This window comes from Toxotes jaculatrix, chromosome 15, assembly GCF_017976425.1.
Source record: "Toxotes jaculatrix isolate fToxJac2 chromosome 15, fToxJac2.pri, whole genome shotgun sequence".
NCBI classification, from domain to species: Eukaryota; Metazoa; Chordata; class Actinopteri; family Toxotidae; genus Toxotes; species Toxotes jaculatrix.
This window is the reverse complement of record NC_054408.1, coordinates 11,248,673-11,271,122: the sequence shown is the minus strand read 5'-3', so window position 1 is coordinate 11,271,122 and position 22,450 is coordinate 11,248,673. Positions and strand designations below refer to the sequence as shown.

General features: G+C 41.3%; 2 protein-coding genes across 5 annotated transcripts in view; both read right to left on the bottom strand.

Moving 5' to 3' along the window:
• Positions 1-8,589, bottom strand: part of zmp:0000001200 (dedicator of cytokinesis protein 9) — a 75,266-nt gene extending 66,677 nt beyond the window's left edge. For 3 of the 4 annotated variants that reach the window (XM_041056585.1, XM_041056586.1, XM_041056588.1), the window contains exon 1: positions 8,179-8,588. In XM_041056585.1, coding sequence (XP_040912519.1) covers positions 8,179-8,298 — 120 coding nt within the window. In that variant the 5' untranslated portion in view covers positions 8,299-8,588. Of the gene's footprint in view, positions 1-8,178 lie in introns of all 4 variants that reach the window. The other variant, XM_041056587.1, reaches the window with a different exon arrangement.
• Positions 8,590-9,615: 1,026 nt separating this feature from the next.
• Positions 9,616-22,450, bottom strand: part of LOC121194724 (FERM, ARHGEF and pleckstrin domain-containing protein 1) — a 50,154-nt gene continuing 37,319 nt past the window's right edge. The window contains exons 14-27 of the mRNA XM_041057723.1: positions 20,665-20,852; positions 20,282-20,371; positions 18,434-18,567; positions 17,139-17,220; positions 16,806-17,043; positions 16,577-16,707; positions 16,376-16,444; positions 15,834-15,923; positions 15,462-15,544; positions 14,247-14,359; positions 13,832-13,995; positions 11,739-11,846; positions 10,930-11,081; positions 9,616-10,824 (exon numbers count right to left, since the gene is read on the bottom strand). Of these exons, the coding sequence (XP_040913657.1) occupies positions 10,737-10,824; positions 10,930-11,081; positions 11,739-11,846; positions 13,832-13,995; positions 14,247-14,359; positions 15,462-15,544; positions 15,834-15,923; positions 16,376-16,444; positions 16,577-16,707; positions 16,806-17,043; positions 17,139-17,220; positions 18,434-18,567; positions 20,282-20,371; positions 20,665-20,852 (1,730 nt within the window). The 3' untranslated portion in view covers positions 9,616-10,736. The remainder of the gene's footprint in view (positions 10,825-10,929; positions 11,082-11,738; positions 11,847-13,831; positions 13,996-14,246; positions 14,360-15,461; positions 15,545-15,833; positions 15,924-16,375; positions 16,445-16,576; positions 16,708-16,805; positions 17,044-17,138; positions 17,221-18,433; positions 18,568-20,281; positions 20,372-20,664; positions 20,853-22,450) is intronic.

Below are 22,450 nucleotides of genomic sequence, written 5' to 3'. Positions count from 1 at the left end.
ATTGGCAGTGATTCAAAAATGGAGAAAATGCCGTTCACTGGGCGGAAAAAATAATGACAAGGTTACAAGTGTTAGCCTACAGTGCACCCTCCAATCTCGTCTGTCATGTTAACAGCCGTATTCCAACAATTACAAGTTAAGGGTCAGTTGCAGTGAAGGATGGGAGGGAAACATTACTTTTATAGACAAATTAAGGAGGCTAGCATAGTAAATACACCTCACAAAAAACACACACGGGCTTAAAAGGAAATGTGGTAGTCATTAGTATGCTCTTTCTAGACATTTCTCCATCAGCCAACATGGATGCTTTGCTCAGTCTCCAGTCAGGGGTGTTGTAGTGCTTTTCAGGGCTTAATCCGATGAGCTTAATCTGTGGGTCGGTGCATGTGTGCAGAGCGATGAGTGCTTTAGGCTTGACCAGTGTCACCTCGTGGCTAATACTCTGGATGGCCTTTTGCAAAACTAATGAATCAGTCATGGCAGGCAGAGAAGTATCCACCTACACTTGATATATTTCTCTCAATCACTAGCTCTTGTGTTGGCTAAGCCATGTAAAGACCTGTTTGCAATGGCGCCATTCATAGGACTCTTAGAAACAGCTTGAGGCTAATGGAGACTCTTGCCATACAAGCCTGCACTCCCTCGCAGGGCTATGATGTGTCTGATGAGAAGGCTATAAAAACACATGACAAAGCACTAGTGTCATTTGAATAAACAGTGTCTATAATTCAAAGACTGCTCTCAAACGAATACATCTTTGTGAAGACAGCAGAAGGACTGTACATTTTGTATAATCTGCTCTACTCAGACTAACAGCCATGTAGTGGCTCTGTGATGCTACTTAGGCACAGCAGTGCTTTCAGCTAAATGCAGTGTGCTAACATTCAGCAAAAACGCTAACATGCTGTGTTTAGCAGGAATAATGTAAAGGCTTTAGTTTTAGTTTTAATTTGCAGGTTCTACACAAACTGAAATTTTAGAGGAAAAGTTAGGGGATCACCAAACTCAGTTTGATTGATCGTCTAAAAACCATGAATGTCTATGGCAATCCATTCAATAGTTGTTGTGGACTGACCAGTAACCAACATGACCATCCATATAACCTGGCATGACTATAAACTGGAGCACACCAAGACAATGAGCCTTATGTTTTGCAATGATTTGTGCAACATGTAAACTGAAGTCTCCTTTCCATTCACTCAAATCTATTGTAGTTCCTTATTTGATCAGAAATGATGATGCCAGAGCTGTTATCAGTTTACAGAGGAAGGCAAACTGGATTAACTACATAATGATCAGAGGAAAAAGGTCAAAGAGGTTGTGAGTCAGTAAGTCTTGCACAGCTGCACTTAGGTGTGTGCCCTGCTGACTCAAAAATAGCACCCTTAATGGCCTCGAGGATGGAAGCAAAGCAATACCCAACTTGATTGCTAAGCTGTTGATGACAATGTGTTACAATCATGGCTCCATAGCAGGATGTATGCCTCAACAGTGGATGTGAGAGGAAGTTTGATTCAGAATGACGTGCTATAAATGTGTAAAGGGAGCTTCGGTCTGTCAAAAGTAATATTGGGAGGCTTCTATAACAGTGAACACCCAGCAGTTCTACTGTTCCACACTAGTCTCCATTTGGATGGATAAGAGAGCACCAAAACTAAACAAACTGTCAGAGGCACAGAGAAAGAATTCCCCCACTTCATCAAAACAAACTTCACCTAAGCAACAAGCCTGACTTGACATAGAGAAACTATTGGGTAGAAACACCTTCCTCATTGTCTTACAGATTCTGAACACCGGAGCAGGCTATACAGAGGCAAGTAAAGTCAAGTTGGATTTTGGGAATGTATATGTTCTGTGGAGATGAGTGTAAAACAAGTCCCAGAGAGCTGCCATGCACATGCTAACAGGAAAACACCCACTGGCCAGGCTTCTCGGCAGGCTCTTTCTGTTATGGTAACCTCTTCTGTGCTCCAAAACAGCCCTGCTCGATCAGGCAGAACACTTAGACAGAGTGGGCGGTTTAATAGCGAGCCCTGCCCAACACTTCTGTTCAGCCCAAATACAGCCACAGGAAACCTGGTCTATCTAGGAAAAGACAGGCCTCAGCTCTCCCACAATAAGATGAAGGACAGGAAGTCATGGGCACTTCCTGTTCAGGCAGGACGGTAAGATTTCAGAGCTTTAACTCATGGTGGCACTGAGCTTTCTTCTATTCTGAGAACAAAAATCAAATGTATAACTCTGACATTCATCAACATTCACCTATACTGCTACCAAAGCATAGCTGTATCTGTGTAATGGAAATAACAATATAAAAGAGAGAATTATGTAACAACCACAAAATCGGTTCATAGACATGGATCTCAGTGAGCAGTTACTGAAGCAAAAAAAAAAAAATCAATGGATTACAGATTACATAGTACACAGATTTTTCATGGGAAAAAAGCAGTTAAACATTTCCTCATTTCCCACATCCGGCCCAGAAATTGTTAATTCATCTCTTGATGTGACCACAAACCAATTTTGTGGATTCCTTCTTGGTTCAAAGTTCGAACACTTACTTTGACATGTGGTTAAGATATATTCAGGCACAATGAGGAGTTTGAAAAAAACAAAACCGAAGTTGACTATCAGCTGTCCCAAAAGAGATAAGCTCTGTGCATTTCATGTCCATGATATTTAATCAGTTTTCATTTGCACTGGAACAAAATCTGTCTGTCTGGCCAGTGGATCATTTGAGTTGGCTTTGCTACTGCAGTATTTATGTGCTCTAACCTGGGTCGGTCAGGGCTGGATGGAGGAAACCCTTTCAGTTTTTGACAAAGTGCTCTATATTATCCTGACATGCTCAGTTGAGGAATTCTCTCAAGCTTCCCACTCTGAACTGAAACAGCCCTGAGTGGCAAATCTGGTTTAGATTATAACCACAACTGCCAAGAGGCATGCCCAAACCCAGCAGACAAATTTTATAGTGAGTTTGATGGGTTTGTTTTATTTCTCACTTTCCTTGAAGCCTTCACTCCACGAGCCATGTGTCACTGACTGCTTATATCTAGATCTTGAAGAGCTGAAATATTTCCACTTCAGTTACTGTAAGATGCATTAACACATTCAGAGCATTAACTTGAAAAACCTTAGAGACAACAGTTCATGATTATTCAACTCTATAACAGCCGACACATGTCTCGTCTCTTTAGATGCCAGGGGACGGGACAATTGCAAGTTACCGTTGACCATAATCTGAATGTACCACACCAGGGCTTCTCCCTTCTCCTTAAACTGAGTGATAACCAATATTAAGGGTGCAACTAATGATCATTCTCCCTGTCAAGTAACCTGTCAGTTACTTTCAACCAATACATCCATGGTTTAGTCAATAAAATTTGCAAAAACAGTGAAAAATGCTTCTAGCACAAATTCTAAATTCAAGAGTCTTTATTGTCATCATGCAAACATAACAAAATTTTGCAGAGAAAAATTGCCCGAGCCTAAGGTGTAGGCCTGCAAGTAGCAGCTGCTGTTATGAATTTATCTGCTAATTGTTTTCTCAATTAATCATTTGATCTGTAAAACACCAGAAAACAGGGAAAAATGCCCATTCCAATGTCATGTACAAACGGGCTGTTTGGTCCGACCGGTGGACCAAAACAAAAAGCATTCATGGCTTTATAAAACAGGAAAAAGCCTGACATTTCACAACTGGGAACCAGATGACATTGGGCTTCTTTCTTGACAAACACCTTCAACAAATAAGCAATTAAATTAGTTTATAAAATAGTTTATAAAATAGTTTCCCAAACTGAGTTAAGACAAGAACCTGACTTTTTATCATCTGAAAATTATTACGAATGTGTACTTTCTGAAAGAATCACTGAGCTCTACAACTAGAGAAAGAAAATGAAGAACAGCCACAACTTATCTAAAGCTCCATTTATCTACTATTTTCTTCCCCATTCCTGTGATTGAAAATTAGATTTTGACTGTCTGAGGTGTTGGTGAGTCAGTTTGTTCTCCAACACACACACACACACACACACACACACACACACACACACACACACACACACACACACACACACACACACACACACACACACACACACACACAGGTTTATATATAAATATCTCCACACTTCCTTTTAAAAACCTGGGGAACTTTTCAGGGGTAGAAACTGCCCAAACAATACAAAATGTAGGCTAAATTATAACAAAGTGCCCAAATCAATTTTTACCCACTCAATTAAAGTAAAAGGAGCCCATCTGGGCAGAAAGCCACCCAGTCTGCCAACAGTGAGTAGCAGCTGTTATCGCAACCTGTGACTCCTGAATAATCAGTTTGAAAAGGCAACAATTAAGGTATTCCAACTGTTTTCAGTTTTGCTACGAATCAAACTTGAAAACTGATTTCCAGGCCAACACGTGACTACTAACAAAACAAGCCAATGTGAGAAACAACTTTGAAAAAAACTGTACAAACTGGCAAATGTATTTAATGTTCTGAACTGTGAGATGGCACTGAGCTCCATGGTTTATAAATTTGAAGACACAATGAGATGCTGGGAAAGTTTAGTTTGGAATTTTGTACTAAGCTGTATCAAAGTTTTGGGCACAGCATAAGTGATAGAGAGCCTTTTAATGGCTGCATTGGTTACAAGAGCAGCCTCATATATTATTGACCCATTCAGAGAACTCATCTGCTCTCCCATCTCTACCCCCCCCCGTGGGTTTGTTCTTGTGGAGTAGCATTTACCATCATAGCAACAAAGGCAGCTTATTCGCCCTTTTAGTCAGATATCAACAGGCCTTGCAGTGAGACAGACAGACAGACAGAGGAATACAGAGGGAGGTCAAGCTGCTTAGGCCTCACACATCGCTGACAGCCCTGTAATCTTCTGACCGGCTCTATCCTGTGGCATACGTGACATTCACCATTGGCTTTAAACACTCAAGACACAGCAGAGTGGGTGTTTTATTTTTTTGAAGTTTGGCAGACTGAGGATAAATAATCTAAGATTATCAAACTTTACCACTATAATCACTCGACTAATTCAGCTTCTACAAGGTGAATCTTAAACTCTACTATACGCATATTTGTTGAGTGGCATGACTAACAAATCCAGCTTCACTGCATGAGAGAACGTGACTTAATCTCTGCAAATGATCAAAAGAGGAACATGCTCTATCAAAACTAGTGCTTGGAAAAAGTCCCTGGCATTCTTACTACGTACACACCCACCTGAGGTGATCACGGGATTCCCACATCTTGAGGAACATTTACAAAACTTTGAAAAAGCAAAAAAGTGCACGTGTGACAGAGCATACTGTATTTTATCATGCAGAGCAGTAGGAGAGGAATTGGTTTGTGCTGTTGACCTCACAAAATGCAACACTGTGTCCTCTCTACACTGCAGCAGGGGCTCAATACTGGCAATGTTCGATTTCAGTGAACAAAACGTAAAATATAACCTGTCACACGATGCAAGAAGATGTCGCATGGGCAGGAGGAAGGAAAAGAGATTGGAAATGGGGCAATTATATGCATCGAGGGAGGACGACTGGGCTCTGCTTGTTGATGTAGAAGCTAAATTTAATTGGGTGAAAACACAAGACAGGAAATGCTGTCCACCTGCCAAACAGATTAAGAAGCATCTAAATTGCCCATCAGCCATTTTCACAAACACAAAGGCCCCCAAGAGGCACAGAGAATCTTGTCAAAGCAATTTAGCTTGTAAATGGGACTTTTCCCACTAAGTTTAATGCCTAACAACGAGGCTAAGCAGCAACATGTGTACTCCATTGGTGATTGTCTATGTTGCCAACATTTTAATGTTCTTTTTCAGAGCACACACGAGAGCCCCACTTTCCCTCCTGGTCACTCAGTGAGTCAGTTGTGTGTGTGTGCTGGCAATGGGCGGCTGATGGCATCACTCCTACATAATAACACCCATCTGGTGGACAGCTCCCTCGGGTCAGGCACAAAGCAGGAACACTCAGCTTCTGAGTATATCACCATTAGGTGGCAGGCAGTTAGGACTATTGATTACAATTACACAACTGCCCCCCCCAGCTGCTTCATACACTAACTAAACATTTCCAACTGTCACTGATTTGTTATATACCCATCCGCCAATACACTAATGATGTTTACATGTAGCTGAGTGCAGACAGCTAAAAACAAAACAAAAAAACCTCAGCAAAGCACTTTACATACAGCTCTAACTCCACATCAAGAAAAGGTGGCAAGACAGCCTCCTGTCTTATATCGAAGCGCACCAGCGCAACAAATTCAAAGCTGATGACAGCCATCATGGAGCTAATAGTGTTCTCAGCATGCCTGAAGTGTGGAGAAAGAGAGGGATGGCTCAGCTGAGGGCTCTGGCCTGTCACAAGTCCCTCTGCTCTCCACTCCAACAATAAACAAAGAGGCTCAGGCCAGTGTGAGCCTTCACGAAAACACACAGATAGTTGGGAGAGTTAGAGAGCAGCACAGTGCACTTGACTCTGAAACACAGCTGAGAAATTTCTGCATGACCAATGCATATGTATGTACTATACTGTATTTTATCGTCTAAATTAAGAAGTGTGCTTCTCTGCGCTTTAAAAGACTTGCATTTCAAGTGGAAACAACATTATCGTAGGAATCAGAATGGGTGACAACGACCACAATCTTCCCTTTATGTCCCTGCAACAGATCCCTCTATTCCCGTTGTGGTATGTACATGTTTCATGGAGGAATTAATTATAAGCTGCGTGGACAGCGGTCTTGTGTGCAGTCACATTCTTGTCCCACTGAGAAGCTTCAGCAAACACTTGAACTCAACAACACAGCCATACGTTCATTTCTATAGCTCACGTATTCAGGGACGGGGCCAGATGGGTGGCCAAGGATGGCATGAGCCCACCCCATGGATGGGAATCTGGGTATGAAGTGACAGTTTCTTGTTTGATAGTCAATCAAAGGACTATAAACAAATACAAAATGACAAGAAAGTCACACAAAAACAACTACGAAGAGACAAAATGACCTCTTTTAGTCTGGGTATCTTGCTTTTCTGAGACACGTCTGTGTCCAGGGACCTATTGTCTCACAATCTGTTAATGATCTGTTGATGCCGGATGCTTGCTAATACAGCTAATACAATACAAAAACACAACGTAAAGTCCCACATAGAGTGTCTACAAGTCCATTCAGTCCTAAGCATGTTGATTTCTCAACATGCATACTTGTATCCATTTCTGCTCTCCTCCCTTGGGCGTCTCTGGCAGTGCACCAGAGTGAGAATGAATAAATAATATGAAGGTGTGGTTGGATGTCTGGGATCCTGACTCAGGATTCCATTTCCCTGACAGAGAGCCTGGACGGTGTCCGTTTCGGTTACCTAGCAACTTCTTCCTGGAAAACTGGAACAATCAGACGGAGCACCAAACACACTCGGACACAACAAAAGGGTCGACTCCTTTTTCTTCTCTGAGCTCTGTGGAAAACTGACACTGAGGAGGTATACGGCAGGTCCTCGTTGCCCAGATGTTCAAAAGTGGACGGTCAAATTCAGCACTATGCCACTGTCACTGGACACTGTCTCAAGTGTGAAATAGAAGCCAAATACTTTCCCTTGTGAGGGGGTATTACGTCATCTCAGTGCATCCCTATGAAACCGATGCCCTCACTGACACCAAGTACAAAACACCTTGATATCATGCACTGATTCTTTACAGCCTCTCTAGGAAATAAGACCCTTAAAATAAATGGAACAAGTAAGGGTGAAAATGAAAGTTTGGAAAAACTCTCTGGCATTTTGTCAAAGTTTACAGAGAACATTAGATGTTCTATAGAAACTACAAACAAATGATTGTTTTAATATTGTGCTATGTGTACAAAACTCCACCTAAAATTTTACAAAAACTTCTCAACTCGTCAATCTCTCTTTCTATCACACACACCCTCATTTATTCATTCCAAATCACTCTCACCCACTCAGTCACTCATTCATAAGATCACCTGTAGTTTTTCACCCTTAAAGCCCACATGTGCTCCCGCTCAGCTGACCTAAAGGCAGCTGCCTCTTTGCTGGAAACGTGCGTGGAAAAAAAAAAGCAGGTGATTCCCTGTTCCACAACTGTCTAGGCAGACACGATAACACTGACCACGGCGGCATTGAGGAGGAGGTGTGTACTTACAACCAGCACGGACGTCCTCACCACCTCTGAGACACTTTGCCTGAGTTCAGCCGCCGTGCCTGGTTTACCCAGACTCCGCGTAAATTTCCTGGTCTCCGGATGCGCAGGAGTTGCCATCATTGCGCACCACTTTGCATCAATGACCGTCCGAGTTAAATCGACCAAGTTTAGAGGAGAGTCATCACCGGTTTATCCGTCTCTCCGATATCCACACAAGTGCGCACCGCTAATTTGAAGCTGGGTCCCGTAGCGGCGCGGCTGTTGATTCACTCCCACCTCTCGATGCCATACTTTTCTCTTAAAAAAACAACAACAAAAAAAACCCAAAACAGAATCAACGTGCGCAGCGTTATTCCGCAGCTCTGCCTTCTTCCATCGGATTTCTTGTTGTCATACCAAAGTATCCTCTCGAGGAGTGTTTCATTGCTCTTCCAGCGCCAGACAGGAGGTGTATAATCCGGTTGTCTCCTCGGTGCACTCCGCCCCTCACCGGCTTAAAGGCCTGCCCACTCCCAGCTGTGTGTGAGCTGCTGGGCCTGGACTTTGGACAGCCAGCATCTACAGCAATGAATGACTGAATCAATATTTTTCCCATTACAACAAAAACTAGCCCCCCACCCCCACCCCTGTTGCCCTTTCTAGCATCTGAATAGACTGTTTTTAGCTTGGTTCATTCACTTGATAATAGCAGAGCCGATTTAGTACTTTATTTGCATGAAACATGAGAGTTATGATTGGTTAACACCAAAACTCAGCTTTAGTGCTATAATTTCTTGGCGTGGAAAAAAACAATGTCTTAAACAAATGCTTTTATGATTTTTTAAGTGAGTTATGTAGTATTGTGAGGATATGTACTTCCTAATAAAAGGGAGAAGGGAGGGAAGAGGTTGTTTAGCTCCCATTAACTATACACATCTCCACACACACACACTGATCACAGATGCAGCAGATTATATGAGTAAGATGATATGGTGCCTAAAACTCATTAATAGTTTTATATTGTTTAATACATATTATTTTAATATCATTTTGCTCCTCACACACCTAATATTTGTAGGTTGAATGTTCAGATTGTCTAAAATGAGACTGAGGAATAAATGCAGGTGAACATAAGCAGTATTTGGATTGCTCACTTTGCAGTCATCACTTAATATGATGACTGCAAATGCAGTTAATTTAATTACTTACCAACGCTTAATATTTTGGCAAGAGACCACTCACTCTACAGAGCCCTGAACATAGCTTCTTATAGCTTGCATTACCACAGACCACTACACTATACAGTACCTTGTAGTGTGGCTGCATCAAACTTCTTGATCAATGATGCCACCTGTAGGTCAAGTCAACACACTGAAGAACTGCCCTGACACATGCCTACATCTCTCCTGCCTCTTGAGCTCCCAAAAAACACAAGTAACACAAATCAAAGTCTGAAGTAGTTTTTTATTGCTTTCATTTCCAAAGAGCTCTCTGTTGTCTGGAAAAACACTGCAATTCTAAGCAGAACCGAGGTTTTCCATCCCATTTGCTTCACTGCAAAACCCTGTCAAATGCATATTTCCATTCATTTTGAGCCATAAAAAGATCTGGTATCTGTATATGGGAGGCAGCCTAGTTCAGTGAGGGCGACAGCGCTTAGAACTGAAAGTTTCTATTTTGTTTCACACATATTCTTTAAAGCTTTCAATTACACTTCATCTTCATAATACAATAATTATGAACATGTCTCACATTGTGTCATACAGCTGAAGGGGAACTTCAGGTTAATTAAAAAAAAAAAAAAAAGGAAAACAGTCTGAGACGTATTCATACAACAAACATCAGCAAATAGAATATTTACTTTACTTGAAATGGCATTAGTGGTGATGGCAGCTACTTCTGGCCACACTTCTTCAATCCTAGGGTTATGTCAATAATACATCAAAATAATTTCATATTCTCATCACCTCCTTTTTAACAAGAACACATTGTGCTGGGCCTGGTGTGAACAGAGCATTGACCTTTAAAAGGTGGCCTGTTTTACATGATTTAAAATTTCATGGTATACAGTATAGGAGACACTCCTTATCCCCAATATAACAAAATAGCATTAAAAAGTCGAGGACAATTGATATAAACCAGTTTGGCACTGAAGTTGCAGGACATTTTCAAAGCAGCTGTTTTCAATAAAATGAACAAGTAGACAAAAACCTTATGACAATGCAGTGATAGTTTAACCATCTAAGAAAGAATGCTGAATATCTATATCAACATGTTCCTGCTGTAAAAACAAACAATGACAAAATGTAAAATCAGAAAGATAGGAAGTGGTTCAGACCATTAGAAAACAGTATAAAATGACATCCTTAAAAAGAGGTTTCAGAGTTGAGAGTAAAAATGCCAAAAAATGCAGTCTCTGATGCAGTCTAAACCAGCGGACATGTCACCATTAAAGCATTAAAAAGCACCAAATGTGCATGGACACAAGTACAAATGTCCCAGATATGTGTAGAAAAGAAAAGCAAAGAGTCCAGGGGGACAGGAAGGGCCACCCAAGGGAGACAGCGTGTGGAAACAAGTTAACTCAGTTGAGGATGGGACTCTTTGCTGTTCAGGACACGAGTGCGACTGGAGGGGACCGTGGCACTGCGGATGACCTCCATCCACCTGCGGGCAGAGAGAGAGGCGTTTTATCAGTCCTCTGACATCCAGGATACCACAACACAGCAAATACATTTAGTAAATGTGAGTGTGGATGATAAGCCTGTGCACCTCTCAAAAGTGTATTCACTCTCAGTTCGGAAATAGTAGATGTGGGACTTGAAATGCAGTTTGAAGACGTAGTCCTTGTGGATGTTTTCAGACTCTGAGGGGATGGTGACTGAGTAACCCAGCAGAGGAAGGCTGGCCAGTGGATAATCATCCTAAAAGAGAAACAGAAATAGTAAATGATGTTAAATTAAAAATGTATTTTGGTATGTAATTAAATTAAGTATTTGGGATAAAAGAAAAACAAACAGATATTTTAAAAAAGGCAATCACTCCCAACAAAACAGACAGTACAGTATTAAACAGTGGAACAAAGTGGCAGAAGAAGAATTCAAATCCTTTACTTAAATAAAAGTGACAAAATACTCTATTACCCTCTATTATATGCAAATTTTAGTTCTTTTATTTTTGGCATTTCCTCTGATAATTTTGGATAATTTTGCATCTTTTGACTTTTAATAATTATTGAAAAGAGACAAAAATTTTTGGTGGAAATACTAAGGACTAATAGACAACTGACAGCTTGTTTTTGTATTCAAAATATTTCAAACTAACTAAATTTAAAACTCACAGTATCTGTTGCACCAAGAGAGCAACCAATCATTTTCTGAGGCAAAAAGCAAGATGAAAAACCGCATGGGAAAGTGTGATCACCTCTAATATGGCACAGACATTTGACATTCAATACAGAGGTGTGAAGCTTTCAAGCCCAGAGGAGGATAAACACACTGATGGGCGCAGAGTGCGGAGGGGAATGAATGCGGGAGAAGCTGTGTTCACTGCGCAAACAGTAGAAGTTGAGAGTTCATCACCTGGTGAGACTTGTAGAAAAACAGGCTGAAGTTGGTGAAGACCACCCAGAGTTTCTGCCAGCCGTTGCTGTTCTTGAACTTCCTTAGTAAATTTCCTGACAGTTGATTCTGCAAAGAAGAGGGGGGGAGACAAGTTTGAAGTCTACAACTACACAAATCCAAACACATTACACTTAAAGACCACTAGTTTGATATGTTTTGACTGAAAATGTGGAGGACAGGCTCATGAAATTGAACTTTTATTTTTATATTGTACTGTAAATCTACTGTTGGTAAGCACTAAACTCTTTTGACAATATTTTATTTCTGAACAATCTTTTGAACAGTGGTTTGTAGCGTTTTCTATCAGGCATACCCACACAGCTCTAGCAAATTATTGAGATGCTGTAAACATCTGTTCATCAACAATACCAAATGACTGTCACTTAACCCAGTTAATAATATTATAATAGATACTGTTACAATAAAGACATATTGGTCCTGGATTTACTGATTAGGTGTGGGCTTTTTGTTTTCAGTTCCTTTGCTCAAGTTTGCGTTCACAATTCTGCCACTTGGTGTGGCGGCAGCTGGATGATTCAACCATTTACTCATTACTTTTAGCTACTGATTTCAGTTTTTGCTCACTGAGCCACTTTTTTTTCCATGAACTATCAATTAAAGCATGTGGTGATAAAGTGATTTAACAGATTTAGGTTGGTGGGAGTCGTGTCCTGCACAGCCGGCCTGCTGTAGCAGCTGTTAGCTTGTCGGTTACTGTGAAAATATATTAGATTATAAATCAGCTTCACACTATTTTTTAAATACATTTTTCTGTGTTTTTTTGTTTGTTTGTTTTGTATTTTTTTGCTCCTGAGTTTAACCAGTTTGTGGTTCTTCTGTTACATGATACTTTGTGATCCTGGTGCTTCTACCAACCATTTCATTTTGAATCAACTGTCAATCAAAAATTTATATATAACTAGTTAATGCATCCCTAAGCTGAGGCACCACGGTGTAGTTCAAGTCAACACATAGGGCCTCTCCTGTCTGCCTGGCTCCTTTACCTCTAGACTCCTGCAGGATTCACTAAAGGAGAGGCTCTGAACACGGTACCAGCAGATAACAGACAGAGGCACTGGTCCCTGGCCACTGGGGGGCCCCACCAGGGGGGCCTTATTCTCACTGACTGGACTAGGGTCCTCTACCACGGAGGAACGCACAGACGCATGGGGAAAAGAGAGAGAAAAAAACAGACAGGGAGGGAAGGACAGAAACACAGAGACTGAGTAGGTGAAACACAGGCATGCAGTGACAGGGGTTAACACGGAGGCTGACGGTGTGTCCAGGCAAGGCTGTGAAGAGGACGTCGTTACAACTACAGAGGAAGAGCAGAACTAGATCAGGGCACAGCTGGGTTGTAGGGAGGCTACATCCCAAAACAGGATCCGTTCTGTTAGTGTGAGATGAGGACGTTTAGCACATCTACGCACTGCTCTCTCTCTATTTACTGACAACCAAAGATTTCAAGTGCCAGGAGGGGAGAAAAAGGACAGAACCACACAGGAAAGCCACAGTTTTGAGTTTAGATAAGGTCAGACTAGCTACTGTTTGTCAAAGGAGGGAAAAGTGGGAACAGTATCTTCACTGAGACTGCAAAAAGAGCGAATAAATCAGCTTCAAGATAGAGTGACTTAACGTGAACATTCATCTGATTTAAAAAAAAAAAATAGTTCAACAATACTGATGGAAAATCTCTAAGGCTCATCATTTTCAGTTTCCAAAGGTATAAATAGAAAAGCACTAGATTTTTAAAAAAAAAGAGCATATCAGTTTAAAGGAAACCTGTGGAGTTTTTGTGCACTAGTGGTATTAGGGAGTAATACTTTCACAAGAGGACGTCCTGTTTTGTTTTATTGTTGAGGATGCACATACACATGTCTAAGTGTGTGGGTGGTGTGATTCACATCCTGTGCAACACAGGAGGATACTGTTCCCCCTGAGAGATAATCAAAGCGTATTCAGATACAGCACACACTCAGAAACAGAAAGAGAACAGCGAGGCAGAAGGGGAGGGGCAGGTCTGAGGTTGAGTGCTGAGGTTTGACCGGTACCTCCACAGCTATGCTAAAGTCCACCATGGACACACTGGTGTTCCTGTGCCAGCACACGTGCACCATGGTGTTACCACGGTGAGGGACGGGCCTCTCCAGGGAGGTGTGCGACGTGGTCATGTCGTCCTCAGACTCCGCCTCCGCCGAGGAGTCCTCAGGGCATTCTGGGAAAGTCAGGAGGTTGTTACTGCTAGACAATGAGCAGTCTGATGAGGGGAGAAGGGCGCTCAAACACAGACAGTGTCAGGTCATTCACAAATCAGATGTAGTCTCATGTATCTGGGATTTCATTCAGTGGGGTTTTAGTATTTTCTTGACAGTGGCTGTTTATCCAGTGTTTCTTTTTCACTTCTTGTTTGTCAGCACTAATGACTGAGTTATACAATTCATACTCATACTTTATGTAGTGACTTACTGTTGTCTGTCAGATTGCTGCTCAGCAGGTCAGATGAAGGCCCATTGCTGGTTTTTGCCATCTCTATCGCCATCTTTATGTCCTCCATCCACTTCTCCATCCCCGTTAGTGAACTGGAGTGAGAAACAAACAAGTGTTTTACAGTGCTCAGCATGTCCCTTGAGCAAAACTGGCATGAGTCACAAATGGGAAGGCCTGGTGGTTAGAAATAGTCCCGTTAACAAAAATGTCACAAGTTTGAGCCATGTTAGTCCAGGTGTGCTGCCAAATTTTCATGACACGAAGACACCATCTGCTCATTAATGAAAACTGGATCAGCAAAATGTTAGCCTGAAGAGAGAAAATGTGGTTCTTTTTTTCTGTCAGAATATAAAAAAGTGCAAAGCTAACAGTCAAGGACATTGTGTAAAAAAAAAACAAAAAAAACAAAAGGAACAATTAATGAACCAACAAAAAAAACTGAAAAATCCCCTGAAAATATGTTGAAATGAAGAAAAATGATGAAATGAAGTAAATTGTGATATTATTAATAATGTAACATTAAGTATCCTTATATTTGATTGATGTTTAATTCCAGCATCTTTTTAGGAGAATATTGATCATAAATAAAAAAAAAACATGGATTAAATGAAGCCCTGAAAATGTGGCTTTGTTTTGCTTATATTTTGTTTTTCTGTCACTGAAAGCTTCTACATCATGAGCGGCTAGAAAAAAATCATACGTGAGAGTAAATTTGGAAAAATAATGTGTTAAAAAAATTTGCAGAGGAGTTTTCACCTCCAGAGAATATCTTCAGTTCTTCCTCTCTTGGTGCAGGTAAGGCAGAAGACTATCTAGCCTGAGAAGTAAAGCCCAGGGCATAGAAAGTCCATGAAGCAGAGACTCTGCCCATAAATCTTAATTGCTGTGAGCTCACTGTAATTAAAAGTGAGCTAGACGAGTGTACATTTGCATCAACTCCAATGGCAACTGAACAAAGAAGTCAAACAGAAACTGTAAAAGTGAGAGTGTCAAAAATAGGATATTGAAAAGTGAATTACACATTTTTCTGTAAGTTTGTCATTATTTGTGTGAATTCATCTGTGTGTAGTGATTCTCAAACAGCTCCACATGAAAATCTTGACTCTCCAGAAAACGGTACGCACATGTAGACACTTCGAGTTAATTTTAGGTCAAGATACAAAGAACCTGTGTGTTGACAGCCACTGATCTTACCTTGCTGCCACCACCACCGACTGCTGCTGTCCAACCAGCGTGAAGGCGTGAGGCACACCCCACTCATCTTCACTCTCTCTGATCTGGGAGAACATAGAGACACAGAAAAAACATTAGAGAGCAGCGGTATCTAGGACACTAAGGACCAAAATAGACAGAAAAGCAGAGAAGGAGGGAGTGAGGATGAAAAGAAAGTGAGAGAGAAGGACATGTGTAGTTGTCCTGAAAGTGTGTGTGTGTGTGTGTGTGTGTGTGTGTGTTGGGGCGGAGGCAGCCATTGAAAGAGCTGCAGTTCAGCTGTTTGAAGCAGTTAATTTGCAGTAATGACAAACTGGTGACAGCCGTTTGAGGCACTTCGTGTTGAGCACTTACTGTCATGCCATGGAGCGGCAGCTGCCCGTGCACTTTGAACTGATTGGTCGCCGTCATACCCCGACTCGTGTACAAAATAACGTCGCTGAACTATTGCCAGAGAGGCAGAGACAGGGACAGAGAAAATGGAAAATGGAAATGAACAGTCCTTCAGACCAAATTTCATTGAGTCTCTTGTTTGTTTAAAATCACTAAACTAAATGTACATATTCCAATATATAATTCTAAGGAGGCACAAACAACTTGTCATAATAACTAGTGTTCAGCACTTTGCTCACATATGCTCACATTTTTATAGCCTTGTTTATAAGTTACATTTCTCCCCAAATCAAACACATGTGTAAAACATCCCATAACAACGTCAAAGCCTGAGCATGTGTTATTTTTCCCCGTACAAACATTTGCAGTTGCACTACATCTGCCAACACCGTCTGAGTAATGTATAGCTGGAAAAGATAAAAACATAATTATTTTTCCGCTGAGCTCACTGAGCTAAATAATTAGATTAGTGATATGACCCAATATGAAAAAGTGGGTGTTACCAGGAAAAACATTCGTTGCTGTAGGCCTTTCCCAGACAGTTTGCTGAGGCAGCCTAACCTGATGAACTCCTGAGAAAGAGAAAACAAAAGACACACAGATCATTTATTAGACACATGCTACACACAATTTCTCTCAAAAAACTTCAGCGGATGTTTAGAGGTCAGCCAGAGGACTTAAAATGCTTCAAGCTTTAAACTTACTCGACCAGGAACAACGAGATTGTCAACACCAAGCAAATCCTTCTTCAACTCCAAAAGCTTCTGGAAGTTCTCCATCTTGCTAAGGCTTCCCTCGAGCTGGTCCACCACCTCAGTCACATCTGCCAGAGCAGCTACGGACCAGCCACAGGTAAGACATCATTGGACACTGTCAGTTAGATTATTCTGCGGCACCAGACAACCTATTAATATGGGTGTGTTAGTGTAGTACCTCTACAGTCCCTGAAGTCCACGTGAGTGGCTGGGTAGTGTTTGCACAGGCGCTCCAGGATCTGCTTGTAGTGAATGAGGCGGTGCAGAGGCCGCAGAATGAACACGTTGAGGGGTATGTAACAGACCTTTTGCAGCTCAAAGTCCCTGCAGAGACCCTCCAACTTGCGGGACGCCCTGCACGCCTTCTCCAGCTCCAACAGAACTTCAGACTGCTTGTGCAGGTTTGCTGTCAGCGGCTACAGAAAGATTGGAAAATCGCATGCACACATGAGCGTCAACACTTTACCCTTTTTACAGACACATAAGAGTTTTACACGGAGTTGCACCTCACCTTCAGACCTTGAAGGTTCTTCAACATGACGTCTCCAATGCGCTGATAGTCTCCTTTGATGTGAGCATTGGAGCGTCCTTCCCTAAACACAGATGAACATGAAACTTAATGAAGTCATTGTTGGAGCTTTTGCTTTTAAATCACCTCAACTTTGGAACGACCTGCCTGACGAACCCAGACATGCAAAATCAGCGTCTTCTTTTAGATCACTTTGAAAACATATTTTTATTGAAATGCTTTTTATAACTTCTTTAACTTCCTTTACTGCTTTTATATTGTTTCTAAAAAGTATTTACTTAAAGTTTTTTTTTTTTTTTAATAACCTTAGTTTGGGTAAATCTGTCTGCTTTTTTTATTTTGTACTTACAAAGCAATGTGTGACATCTGGCTTTGATACAGTCTATATAAATAAACTTTATTATAAGTGTTATTATTGTAGACAGTGAATTAATAGGCTAAGCTACACACTAAGCTCATTGATTATTCAGACCAGTTTCATATCAGTTTTTATGTAAGAAAAATTTCAGTGAAGTTGGATCTCTTTTAACTTTGAGAGAAACCAACCAGCAGGTGTCTCCCTTGAGCATGACTTTCCCCATGCTGGGAGCAAAAGTAAAGGGCTGCCATTACTGGATTCATTCACAATATTTCTCAATTTGGTACAGTATTTTAGCAGTAGCTCTAGGGAAGCATATATTAGCCTGTTATACACGTTCCTCTTCATCTATGACAGACAGCTTTCTAATCATGGTCGCAATAACAAAGGTGCATATCTACTATAATATTTGAATATGCAAAGCCAGTAAAGAGACACATGTAGTGCTGGATAATTTGCATACACATTTGAATGTGGTTCTTATCAGCAGCGTTGACTTAATATCACTTGCAGCTTTAATTTGGAGTTCTAACGATGACTATGAAATGAAAATTACCATACTGCATGTCTGCAGTTAATGGGCGTAAATTTAACAGCCTGACAGGCTTTATGCATCACTGTCTGCATGTCTGAATGTGTGTGTGTGATTCAGTGTGTGTTTGATAAAGCACAACATCATTAAGGAGATCAGACAGCAGAAACCCACAGGCAAGAAAAGGCCGGCCACAGCGAAGCACGACTGTTGTCATGGAGACGATGGCTTCTGGGGTCAACTAAGGGGACCAGGTCGCCCTCTCAGACGAAATGCCATTAAAGCTCATTAAAAAATGGGGCAGGGGTTGTGGTACACTGGACCAAAACCACACCAACTTATTATAGTACTTCTTCTTAAACCAAGGAATTTTGAAGGGGGTCTCACCACAGAGCCAGCCTCTGCTCCACCTCCCTGAGAAAACCTGTGTGGAACTTGTGCAGAGGCTCGAAGGTGGAGAGGATGGTGGTCTTCAGAGAGTCCGGAGTCGCCTCATCTTGTCCCACAGCACTCTGAAAAGACTGCGATCAACACAAATGCATGCATACAGTGAACTTTCGTTTAATGTGCGAAATTTGGTTTACACACATCTACTGTTACACATACTTTACGGTCAATAGGCCCAGACATTTCAATGCAGAAGTACGAACCATGATTACCTCTCAAGGAAACTTAAAAACCAGAGATGAAATCCTTCATACTGTGATGGATTTAGGACACTTTGAAAACAGAAGGACACTGCCATAAAACTTTTTTCGGAGGGGTTTTTCTTATCTTAATCAAAGGTCTAAGGATAGAGGGTGTTGTGTGCTGTAGACATTGTGAAGCCCTTCAAAGAAAATTTGTGATCTTGGATAAGAAAAAGTTATTTGACTTGGCTCATCTATAATACCACAATTACAGAGAGAGATACCAGAGGGATTTCCAGAGATTTTAGAGTGTTGTCTTGTTCAGAAGAGTTGAAGAGACTGTGTAATAAATGTCACTTGGATGTAGCCTACTGAGTATTTGCTGTGTCAGATTTTTTTGTTTTTGTGTTTGTTTTGTGCCCATGGTACTCCGGTCTCATTCTTGTTAAGCGGCTGTTGACATGAAAAGTGATCCTTTCTCACAAACACAGACTGGTGATTATAAGAAAAGCACTGGTCAATGTTGTGTTGAAGCAGATTTTCACAGGATGCCTCCAAAAGCCCTCTGTGTTTCTGCTGTAGTACTTCAGCCTTGTGACATCTCTTAAATCCTTTAATTGCTTGAGGATGAATGGAAGAATCAATAGCCAATCATTCGTAACACTATCATTTCATTAAGTCACACTGAAGCCAAATGTTGCATGTAAAAATGCTGAAAACAGTTTTATTTAGCTGACATGATGGGAAAGGGAAGTGGGTTTTAGGAAAAGCGAATGTTTCTAGAAGGGTTTGAGAAGAAGCACCAGCTGTTGCTCAGATGACTTCACCCCCAACAGCAGTATTACCAACCAGCGTATGGGAAGAGACGGAGTTAGAGGGACAGCACACGCACACGCACACACACACACACACACACACACACACACACACACACACACACACACACACACGCACACGCACACGCACACGCACACACACACACACACAGCTGAAACAAGAACGAGGACATGAGCCAACCCAAATATTTATGAGATGCGTGAAAGGCTTCTCTGAAAGTTACAAGACGAGAGAAGCTGCAGCCTTTAAACCCGCCAGCAAAAAGGAGTGATGCATTTTCTCCACATGCGTGTACAGACGGCAGTAGCGCTTCAGTACAGCCTCAAAGGACATCCTCCTTGTTTGCAGCTGAAGGAGCTGTACTGCACATTTAATATCCTGTTTTCTGCTGCATTTCCTCCTGCGATATTATCAAATGAAATGGTGTCCATATGCTTGTAGCGAGCCGGTGAAATCCAGAGGAGCAGACAGAAATAGGGAGTCACGTGCAGCTAAATCCATCTATCTCTTTAAACACAAACGCAGTTTAGTATTCACAGCCTTGAGTGAGAAAGATAAATGCATTTCAGGGCATGAGTGTGGGGAATGAATAAAAAATGAAATCGCATCTGCCAAAATATCCCTGTGTCACTGCCTGACTCTGTGTTTTGGCGGGCGCTCTGCAATGGAGCAGCTAACCGGAATAATCAATGTTTTCTACCCAGAGGACAGTGCAGGAGAAAATGAACAGCAGAGCAGTGAGTTGGAGAGTGAACTTGGCCCGTCTTACCACAGTTATCACCTCCAGGTCCTTCAGATATGTCCTTTCCGTGGTCAGCAGCTCCTTTGCGATGAAGTAGGCCCGATCTGTTGGAAACCTCTGCAAAGACAACGCAACAGAATGAGGATACTGAGCAAGAACTATCCTACTTCGAGAACATCCAAAAGTATTTGTTGTCTCGTCAGTTGTATTACCTGTCTAACCCATTTTTCTAGTAAATTTACAAGAAAATTCTCAGCTTCAATCCCAGTGGAGATTTATTCAGGACATGTAATCTAGGTCCACTGCTATTTTGAGTATGTGATGATGGCTTTGAAGCACAACTTTGGGGAAAAAAATCTTAAGAACTGATGCAACTTAGCAACTTATTGAAGTGTCTCTTGTTGACAAACCTTCCTCCGAACCTCGTCTTCATCGTCCGTGCGAACGCTGCAGGCGTCGTTGAGCAGTGGGCTGGTGAGTGGGGAGGGTTGTCGGCCGTTGGGACTGTGTCCGCACAGATCCAGTGACTTCTGACCATTGACCATGCCATGGGAGTGACCGGAGGACGCAGACAGGTGAGGACTGTTGGACACCACACCTGCACGGTGTCACAGAGCAGCCGCAATCAGAGGAGAAAAGATCGAAGTTAGAGTCAAATATGCATAAGAGGTAAAGTTTGACACATTGTGAGAATTCCTATGAAGTCAGGGATATAATAGTGACAGAAAATTAAGCAACTATTTTGATAACCAAATAACTGTTTAAGTTAATTTTTAAGAAAAGCTAAAAAAAAAAAAAATCTTTTTATATCATTTTTAAAATTAATCTCTTAGATGTTTTGAGGCTCTTGACAAAACAATATAATTTGAAGATGTCACCATGGTCTCTGGAAAAACCGTGATGGACATTTTTCACTATTTTCTGACATCTTGTAGAGATGGATTAGGGGAAAAACAGTCAGCAAATTAATTAAAAATGAAAATAACCATTACTCGAAGCTCTACAAAAAGTCCAGTTCCATACCTACTGTGGTGACATTTCGATGCTAATTAAACTTTCCAGAATTCAATTCATCATTCAACAAGACAAACATCACCCAGTGGCAAACTACACAGGCTACACAAAACTATTTTAGTATTTACAAACACAGTTTGACCCAGATCTTCCTCAGCCATACAGGAAACATACTCATGACTAGCTGGGGGATCTGCCTGCAGAAAGTGAAAAGCCAGCCGTGACTCACTCTACAGTCCAGACAGCTCTGGCAGCCTTTTGTGCCACGTCAATCAATGCACAAGCTGAGACACATACTGCAGGATGAGCAAGGAGAACGACTTACTTAATGTCATCTATACTGACAGTGTTCACTCAGCTTACTTACTATGTTATAGCTGCCAACTTGCCAATCTCTCTCTGCTGTCCTGGTGTGTCGGCACAAACGCAAGAGTGATGCACACATGCACACTGCAATTAGCTCCACGTACCAGCAAAACTCCGGGAAAGACTTCGTCTAAACACTACAAAGGGAAGGAGCGACTCAGACAGATTGCTACAAATGAGTAGAGAAGTAAAGAAGAGACGTATATGCACAGACACTCACCAACCAACACCACAAAACTACAGGGAAGATGAAGGGGAAAGGCCTAACATCTAGAATGAGCGCCAGGCACCAACTTCTGGGATCTCAAAAAGAAGATTCAGAAATGGCTCTTCATAAAGGTCACCTTTATTGACTCTAAAGTAACATATATACACTGTTAAATGAATATAAATTTTAAGAAAAGCAGGATAAAAAGGTAAAAGTCCGGGGAGCGTCTTGAGGGACACTGTGAGTGACTGAACGAGAGACTGAGTGAGAGACTGAGGGGAAAGTTTAGAAAAAGAAGTGTGAATTCATAGTTTTCTAGCCTATTATCTAACATTAAAATATAAAAATATGTTTATAAATCTAAAGATTTTGAATTAACAGCCTTGTGTCACTTATGACTGTGTTACAGTAAAAAGTCAGTTGATAACATACACCAGTCAGTTTTACATTCAATTTACTTTTAATAGCGACACAGTGAAAATACGGCATATTTACCTGCTATTTTGAAATTGGTCACTATAGTAGTGCTTAACTTCCTTGTCTTAAAATCCACTCTAACATCAAATACTGTAATCTGTTATATAAAAGTATGAAATGACAGTGAGGTG